At 52.4% G+C, this 8,985-nt stretch overlaps 1 protein-coding gene across 9 annotated transcripts in view; it reads left to right on the top strand.

The window, feature by feature from the left end:
• The first annotated feature begins 1,409 nt into the window (after window positions 1–1,409).
• The window catches only part of TCF7 (transcription factor 7), a 74,748-nt gene continuing 67,172 nt past the window's right edge, over window positions 1,410–8,985 (top strand). For 6 of the 9 annotated variants that reach the window (XM_075766718.1, XM_075766713.1, XM_075766710.1 and 3 more), the window contains exons 1-3: window positions 1,410–1,908; window positions 2,000–2,066; window positions 2,454–2,563. In XM_075766718.1, the coding sequence (XP_075622833.1) occupies window positions 1,708–1,908; window positions 2,000–2,066; window positions 2,454–2,563 (378 nt within the window). In that variant the 5' untranslated portion in view covers window positions 1,410–1,707. The remainder of the gene's footprint in view (window positions 1,909–1,999; window positions 2,067–2,453; window positions 2,564–8,985) is intronic. The other 3 variants (XM_075766714.1, XM_075766717.1, XM_075766711.1) reach the window with 1 other exon arrangement.

The following is an 8,985-nucleotide window of genomic DNA, read 5'->3' as shown; positions in this document are numbered from 1 at the left end:
ATTTGACACTGTCCTGCACAACATCCTTGTCTCTAAATTGGAGAGACATGGATTCGATGGATGGACCACTCGGTGGATAAGGAATTGGTTGGACGGTCGCACTCAGAGAGTTGCGATCAACGACTCAATGTCCAAGTGCAGACCAGTGACGAGTGGTGTTCCTCAGGGGTCGGTACTGGGACTGGCACTGTGTAACATCTTTGTTGGCGACACGGACAGCGGGATCGAGTGCACCCTCAGCAAGTTTGCTGACGACACCAAGCTGTGTGGTGCAGTCCACACGCTGGAGGGAAGGGATGCCATCCAGAGGGACCTTGACAGGCTGGAGAGGTGGGACCGTGCTGGGCCTTAAGCTGAAGAAAGAGAGATTTAGATGAGATATTAGGAAGAAATCCTTCCCTGTGAGGGTGCTGAGGCCCTGGCACAGGGTGCCCAGAGAAGCTGTGGCTGCCCCTGGCTCCCTGGCAGTGTTCAAGGCCAGGTTGGATGGGGCTTTGGGCAACCTGGGCTAGTGGAGGGTGTCCCTGCCCATGGCAGGGGTGGGACTGGATGGGCTGGGAGGTCCCTGCCCACCCAAACCAGGCTGGGATTCGATGACTCTATAAGTGCGTGCAGAAGCGTGTGTGCACAGATGTGTGCGTGGAGATGTATGTTCAGGCATGCATGTGTACAAGTGTGGGCACAGGTGTGTGTACAGATGTGTGAGCAGAGATGCGCGTGTGTACAGATGTGCACACACAGCCGGGGGCTGCGCCAAGCCCCCAGCGCTGCCCACCCTCAGACCACCCCGTGACCCCAACCCCTCCCCAGCCTGGCTGGGCTGCTACTGCGGGGGCCGGCAGGGTCCCCCCCGTGCCGTGCCGTGCCGAGCCGAGCCGAGCCGAGCCGAGCCGTGCCGTGCCAAGCCGAGCCGAGCCGAGCCGCCAGGATGGGGGTGACCCCGCTTTGGCACGGCGGGGCGGGTTGGGTGGGGGGGGTGCTGAGGCGGGCTGGCGGTCCCTTTAAGGCAGACACTCCGCGTCGGAGCGTGTGTGCGGTGTGTGCATGTGCGTGCGTGTGTGTGTGTGTGTGTGTGCATGTGCGTGTGTGCATATGAGTGTGTGTGCGCCCGCCCCCGGCCCCTCCCCGGAGCTGCCAATCACCCGGCGGCCGCTTTGATGTCGGCAGCCCTTGGCCGCCGCTCCGCCGCGCTCGCACACAGGCACCGGGCGCTCCGTGCCTTTGGCTGCCGCCGGCGCCCGCTGCTCCCAGGGAAACTTTCCGGGGCTCGGGGGGGGTGGGGGGCGGCACGGGGGGGGCCTGTCGAGCCCGGCATCCCGCGACGCCTGCCCGCCCGCCCGCCCGCAGCCTGCCGAGCCCCCCGTGAGCCGCCGGGGGAGGGAGGGAGGGGGGGGGGAAGGAAAAGATTTAAGAAGGAAAAACAATTATAGTTAATTATTTTTTTTTTTAAGAAAGGATTTAAAGGGAATTTGAAAAGGGGAAGCAGAATTAAAGGAAAAAAAGTTTAAAAGTTGAAAAGGAAAGGAGAAAAAAAAACTTTAAAAAGAAAAATTTCAAGAGGGAGCGATTTTTTATTTTTTTTTCAAGAGGAAAAAAAAAAATTGAGGGAGGAAAAAAAATAATTGCGAAGGGCTTGATCCGGGCGGCGGAGAACAATACTCGCCGGGAAAGTTACTGCGCGGCTCGGGAGGGAGCGGCGGGAGGAAAATGCCGCAGCTGGGCAGCGGCGGCGGGGACGACCTGGGGGCCACCGACGAGATGCTGGCCTTCAAGGACGAGGGCGAGCAGGAGGAGAAGATCCCCGAGAACGCCTTCACGGAGCGCGACCTGGCCGACCTCAAGTCCTCGCTGGTGAACGAGTCGGAGGGCAGCGGTAGCCCGGCCGCAGCAGCCGCCGCCGACCCCGAGGTGAGCCGGGCCGCCCGCACCGCCCCCGCCCCGGCCCCGCGCCCCCCGCCCCGCCAGCCCCGCTCTGCCTCTCTCTCTCCTCCCCATGCAGGCCATCAGGCGTGTGCAGGATCCGCAGAGGGTTTATCAGGAGAAGCTCCCGGACCACATGGATGATGGTTAGTCGCAGCGACCCCCGTCTCTGTGTGTGTGTGTGTGTCCCATCCCCGATCTCTGCTCGCCTCCCCCGGTTCGCCCCGGCCAGCCCTCCCCGGTCCCCAAGCTCGGTGCCCAGTGACCCCCGGGAGTGAGGGATGCCGGCCTGCCCCCCCCCCCCCCCCCCCCCCCCCCGGGAAAGGTGCTCCTGTCAGCGACGAGGCTTCCCACTGCACCCCCTTTGGGACCCCGCACCCCTGGGGGACCCTCGTACCCCCCCCCCAGCACCCTCCCCAAGGAGTATGGGGCAAAAAGACTCCCCAAATGTGCTGTAACCTCTTCGGGGCCCCCCAACAGGCAGAGGAATCACCTGTCGTAAGATGCATCTTGACCGGGAGCTTTAATTTTAGCAGGTATGAAGCACCAGGACCCAGGGATGTATAAAGGATCTGCGTATTCTGGCTACCCTTTCCTAATGCTCTCAGACCCTTATCTGCCAAACGGATCTATGTCACCTCTGGTGAGTTCATCCTCTCCGTACGGAGAAGTTTCGTGGCCTCTCTCACTGCTGAAGTATGTTGCAGGTATCGTGCAGGCACCTACATGTGTTTTTTTTGTTTTCCCTGACAAATTGCAGCCCTGCTTCTAAAATGCCCGGGCACTGTTCTGTCCAAGCCGGAGGGAGAAGGGGTGGGAAGGGGAAAAGATGCTCGGCAGCAAGCGCCTGCTTTACTCCAAATTTGCTGGAGTTTCTTTTCCAATCTCCCCGTCCTCTGGGTTTGCCTTTACTCCTCCAGCAATCAAACCCTAATAGCTAATGTAAGAATGCCCCTTGCTTTTTCTGGGTCACAGGCTTTGGAGGCAAGCGGCTTCTGGTGTTTGTGTTCAGGGATGTGTCCTGCAGCTTAACTTTAGTTCGATGTTATCTGTGTGTAAAATGGCCAGGGTTTGGTCTGCCTTCGGTTAGGGCTCTGTTGTGGATGATGGCCCAGAAAGTGGATCTTGTGCTTCTAAAATGGCAAGAGAGGTTTTTAGGAAAAGGCTTAATACTGCTGGAGGACTGTTCCCATCTTCTTCTTGTAAAGTTTTCCCCCCTCGGGTCAAATCAGCTTTAGTAATTTGGTATATTCTCATGTTTATAAGTTTCGCTATCTGAATACTTAAACTAAAGGTTTCTCTACAAAAGCTGTCTTTTCCCATCACCATCTCTATCAGAACTTCAGAAAAGAATGTCACAACATTGCAGCAGATAGTCAGTGCTCATGTCGCTCCTGGGGAGCTGGCGTTGCTGCATTCATTTCAGATGTTATTCTGCATTTGCAGTCGGTAAATGAGAACAGACCATCATTTGGTTTATTTCAGTTTTAGTTTTTAACCTGTAAAGGAATAAGAATATATAATGCCCTCCTTTGTTCCCTAGAGGGGTAGGATGTTAAACTGGCATTATGAAAAATCGATGGATTGTGGGGTATGAAACTCAAGTTAAAGCGTGATGACATACTGTTCACTGGAATCACTGCCGCGTCCTCCCGCCCGACCCCGCTGGCCTGCGCGGCAGGAGGAGACAGACAGGGCCGGCTGTGAGCCTGCCCGACCCCGGCACGGCCCTTCCCGGGGGGGCTGGTTTCCCCGGTACAGACTGTCATAACTTTGCTGAAGTCGGTTTGCAGATATTGAGGGTCTGTCCCCAAATTTTGAAGTCTCCATTCAGTTTACAGCAAGAAAAGATGTGTTTGCAGGGCAGGGCCAATGCACGTTGTGGTAATTCAAATGTTTCTTCTGTTGCTTCCCACCTCGTGTCCCTTCGTCCTGGTACCTCACCCCCCCCTAAAATATTAAGCTGCTCTCTTCCTGATAAGTTTTAAATGATGATATTAAATTTGTCTTATTTAAATGCATTTAGTTTACTCCCTGGTATAAAATCTGGGCAAGTTCAGAGTTACATTAGCCCAGCAACTATTTGTTGTAGTGAAATATTTCTTTTAATCTTAAACCCTTACTAGATGGGCAGCAAAGTGCAATAGCCTATTTATTAGCAATTAAGCTAAAAAGTAGATTGTGGTTTGTGAATTGCCTTTTGCCTTGATAATGTAATAAAAACCCAAGAGGTGACTGTCGGAGCAACAGAGAGGAGTAAATAGACTGTGCAGAACTGGAAAGGGAGAAAACTAAGTAGCAGAGAAGGAATGATCCAGTCCCCTTGAGAGCCACAGAAATCATCTGCTGCCTCGTCCAGCTTTACTTAGGCCTGTTTGGATCCTGCAGTGGTTTATGTTGTGTGACTTAAAAAAGCCGATTTGATGTTTTCAGCTAAAAATCTGTTACCTAACAGACACAGGAAGATTTCTTCCTTAGATAAAGGCTGGTCTTTTGGTTTTTCGTTTTGGTACAGTAGCTATTCCGATGCATCGTTCTGGGCAATTTTGTATTTATATTGACTGTGCGAAGGTTATCATAGTGAATTATGTATTGCTCTCATATAGATTTATTGCTACTGTGTATATTATATGAAGTGTGGGCTATAATCTGGTTGCTGCTTCCAATAATTGAGGAGGTCAGATCTGTGACCCAAGATTGCAGATACTTAACCATCCATAAAAGTGTGTTTAATTAACACTTTAGCACAAGTAGAGTCAGGGAGGAGGGTTGTGTGAGTGAATGGGATTACCTATCCCAGTCATGCGCGCACTTGGTAGTGGAGATTGTATTTTGGTTAATGAGGCTTCCTGGAAACAGTTGTTTGCAGCTAGGATTAATTTCAGAATCTTCAAAACCTAAAAATTAAAAAATTAACCCAGGAGTACTTTGGCAAACCGTCAGGGCTTTGCATTTACCTGACTGAAAAATATAATACAGGTCCCTGAAAGACGAAGGGTGGCCGGCACCGAGGCTGCAGGTTGAACCCCCGCCCTGCGACGCACAGTAAAACCACATTTTTTTTTCTTTTCCGCGGGCTCCCTCCGAACCCCGTCAGAGTGCTGTGAGCAGTGCTGGAGCCGGCCCGGAGCGCGCCTGCCTGGGTGGGTGTGTCGCTACCGGCATTACCGCTGCGCTGCTTCCCTTTTTTCTGTCGTATTTTCTCAGCACCATCATTTTTGCTTTGCTTCCCTCAAGGTGGTTGTAGCCCACTAACTGTTAAACTGCTCACCCCAGCATCCTGCTAGGCTGCCCGCATCTCCCTGGCCAAAATTGTCTCTTTTTACCAAAACGCACTCGTTTGTGTTATTTACATGCTCTGGTGTCACTCCCAAGTGATGCCCTGAACATGTACCTGACATCAGCAGCGATGCCAAGCCCAGCTGACGTCCCCAGCGAGCAGCAGGATGTGGCAAGAGCCACCCTGCGGCGGGCAGACCCCGGGCGTTCGGCTCGGTGGGCTGCCTTTGCTGCAGGTGGCAAGCGCTGGTTTAGGGCGGTTCAGGTGGAGCGGTGCTGGCTTGAGCACGCACGAGTGGCCTGAACTGGCGGCAGAGCTACCGAAGAGAGAAAGGAGGACTGGGGGGGGGTGGCCGGGGTGTGCGGGTGAAGGTGCTCCTGGAGCTGGGGACAAGGCAAGCGGGCTGAGCCCCGGGCGTCCCGTGTTTTGGGAGTGTGCTGTGGACCCCCGTCAGCTGGCCAGGCTGGGCAGGGCACGCTCTTGGTCAAGCGTGTGAAGAACATCTCGGCACAGACTGTGCACGCCTCTGAAATCTCAACATTTTGCAAGGCACCAGGAGAACCGTTTCTCACCCGGCTGTCGGGTGCTGCGTGCGTGGTCGTTCACGACTGCTTCGACTCTCCTGACTCTTGCAAAGTCCAGCTTTTCCCAGAGTGGAATGCATAGGATTTGCTGGTTAAAAATCTGCAAGAAACTTCCAAAGAATATTAACAAGTTGAGGAACTGTTTTTCTAAATGAAATATAAAATCATAAAACTATATCCTTTTTTAAATAGTACAAATGACTTTAAATCAAATTAAGGAACATCCTTAGTAAGAACATCAGCCTTTTAGGTGGTTACAAACATTAGAGGTCAGACATGGTCAAACATGTTAACACTTTGATCAGATTAAAATATTTTTCTTGCTACAGTTGTATAATTGAGTTTAGACCCGAGGGGGTTTTCTGAACATTGTTATATCTTGTACCATGTGGTAGTTAAATGGTAGAAGGAGCGCTTATAAGTTCCTTTAAGTTCCTTTTGTAAATAGGTTTATAAAATAGGGGAATGAGCCATGCTGTCCCGTATGTAGGGCACAAGCTCTTCACGCTTTCTGCGCACCTCTGTTGCGTGTAGTGAGCATGTGGGGTGTGTGAAGGCAGAATTTGAACGTTTTATATATAAAGCTGAGGCACTGGACTCTCTGTGTGAGAAACAGAGGTCCGAGAGCCTCTGTTTCCTTGGAAAAGAGACACTACCTAATTTTCTTAATTATTAGGTTGTCTAACCAGGGCTCATGTAGGGGCAGAAGGGTGGTGGTACCTTCCCAAGCTCTGCACAGTCCCCAAATGAGGTGGGAGGCCCAGGAAATGATGCCGATGTTCAGATCCTGCTCGCTGTGGTCCGTCGGGCTCCTTGAGCTCGGTTCCTGTTCAGTGGGTTTGAAATGTCCCCTTGGGCAGGGCGAGATGAAAGTGTAGTTACTGCTGGCCTGGGGCCACGGGTCCCAAATGTCTCTCATGAGGTGAAAAAGCACGGAGCTGAAAGTCTCCTGCTGCCCTTCGCCGGCCAGAAGCCGAGGCGGCAGCAGCTGAGCCCTGGGCCACGGCTACTTCTGCTGCAGCCCCCTTCCCCGGAGGCCGCTCCGGCCCTTTGCGGGAGGAGGCTGTTGCCCCCGCAGCAGTTGGCGGAAGGAAATCTGCACTTCAGCTGCTTCTGTGTAGATGTCTTTCTGTCCTAGCTTGCACTGTCAGGGCAATAGCTTAGTATTGCTTTTTCCTGTGTCGAGTTTGGATCCTGTTGAAACCAGTGGGAAAACACCCCGGAGTCACTTTGTGATGGGGATTTGTCGCTGCTGCATCCCTCTCCAGATGTTGCGCGTGGAGGGAGCGCAGCTGCAAGCGAACAGGAGCTCCGTGCGTTACCGGCAGCGCCGGCTGCTGTGGGAGAGCAACATCGCCGGCAGCTTCCCAGCCAGGTTCCCTGGCAGCAGGGCTTGGGCCGCGGGACCTCGCCGGGACAGCACTGTGTCCCCATGAATTCTTATATTCCCAGCAGACAGCGTTAGGAGTGCGGTGGCTGTTGATGGACATCCTGGCAGACAGACAGACAAGTAGTTTGTTCCCTCCTGACCAGAGCGAATCCGCTTCTTCCAGCTCTTCTGCCTAGCTTGAAATAGGATAATGGTGAAAATAATTTTTTATATTGAAGCATGATGTTGGATAGGTGGATGTACCAAGGCACAGGGCTTCCGAGGTCATTTATTGCATGTCTGATTCAGCCTTGGTTCCCCCCCAAGGAAAATTCTTGTGTTAATTTCTGAGTTCATATCACACCCTCAATTTTGAAGCAGAACTTCCCTTTGAAATAAATTAGAGAGTTCTGCTTAAGAAGCAGTGACATGATACAGCACTGCCTGTGTGTGGTCTAATATAACCTTATTTTTAAAATTGTTTGGAATGAAAAAAAGAGAAAGAAAAATGTCACAGGGAAACAAAAGCAAGTTTTATGTAAATCCGTGCATGAGAGTAAGTGTGCACGTGATTCAGACAGTTCAACAATATCTGCTCTCCCACTGGGATTCCTTCGCAGGCTACCCTGGAACTGGCTTCCCAGGCACGGGATGCTTTGTCGGTGGGGAGTTGCTATGAGATTATGTACGGTAAAGGCACCGTTCCTGCAAGCTTCCAACTGTTGCTGTTTCTGAAGTGTTAGCACCTCGACCGGTTGAGAATTTGGAGAGAAAGGCAAAAACCTAACATCAATCCAAGCTCCCAAGGCTCATCCATGTTAATGATTAATATTTTTGAAATTTTTACTGTGAAGAACAAAGTGATTTGGGGGTTAGCGGCACACAACGTGTCCAAGATGAAAGAACAGAGCGGGTCTGGCATGCAAAGCTTTAACTGAGAGAAAGCGGGAGGGTGGCGAGGAGCTCTGCAACGTGCTCTTGCTGCTCGCTGGCAGGACGCGTGTCACCTCGCAGCTTGCAGTCCCTTTCCTGCGACAATTCTGCAGGCACCATTAAATTTCTGCGTTCAGGTGGAAACTCTGACAAATCCGTACGGTCGGGTGTGCTGGCATTTGCTGTTCCGAGGTACCCGTTCGAGTAACCACGCGCGTGTTGCTGTGACTAAACAGACATTACCGACTCCGTAGGGATGACTCTGTTGACTGCTCTCAGAGATCATCTGTGAAGGGCCAGATCCTAATCGCGAGCTGAATCCCTCTCTATCTCTAGCGTGATCTGCAAGTGAAGCAGGTTTTCAGGGTACGGGTGGTGTGAGCTGCACACCTAAGATTGCAGCCTGGTCCGGGCTGCGTGTGTCTGTGCGTACAAGACCTGATGGTTGTTGGTAGAGCAAAGTCAAGTGCTGAGAAATGCCAGTAGTTTTGAGGAAACATCCACAGCTTGCCATTAATTTCACACCCGCAGTTCTTTGCCCTTTGGCTGTGAGTGATTCAGCAAGACCAAATTTAGTCTTCGTTCCGTACAGGTTGGCCTTTGAGTCCCCTCGCTAATTCACAGTAGAGAAGGTGAAGGAAGGACCCGTGCATCTGTGAGCATCGTGGGTGCTCGTGGGGAGGGCTTGGGTGAACACGCCGAGCACGTGCTGCCATTCAGTTACTAAAAATCTCCTGCACCACGTACGAGTCACACGTTCCTCACGAAATCCTCAAGGATTGACTTCTCCTGTCTGTTGCACTGATTTGAGGAGGGACGATGTCAGACATCCCCAGCACTGTCCTCTTGGAGAGGGCAATGCCACTGCGGGAGCTTCTCTCCATCCCACCCCTCCGAGG

This window comes from Balearica regulorum, chromosome 14, assembly GCF_011004875.1.
Source record: "Balearica regulorum gibbericeps isolate bBalReg1 chromosome 14, bBalReg1.pri, whole genome shotgun sequence".
Classification (NCBI taxonomy): domain Eukaryota; kingdom Metazoa; phylum Chordata; class Aves; order Gruiformes; family Gruidae; genus Balearica; species Balearica regulorum.
The sequence above is the reverse complement of the archived record's forward strand: the minus strand, read 5'-3'. Positions and strand labels throughout refer to the sequence as shown.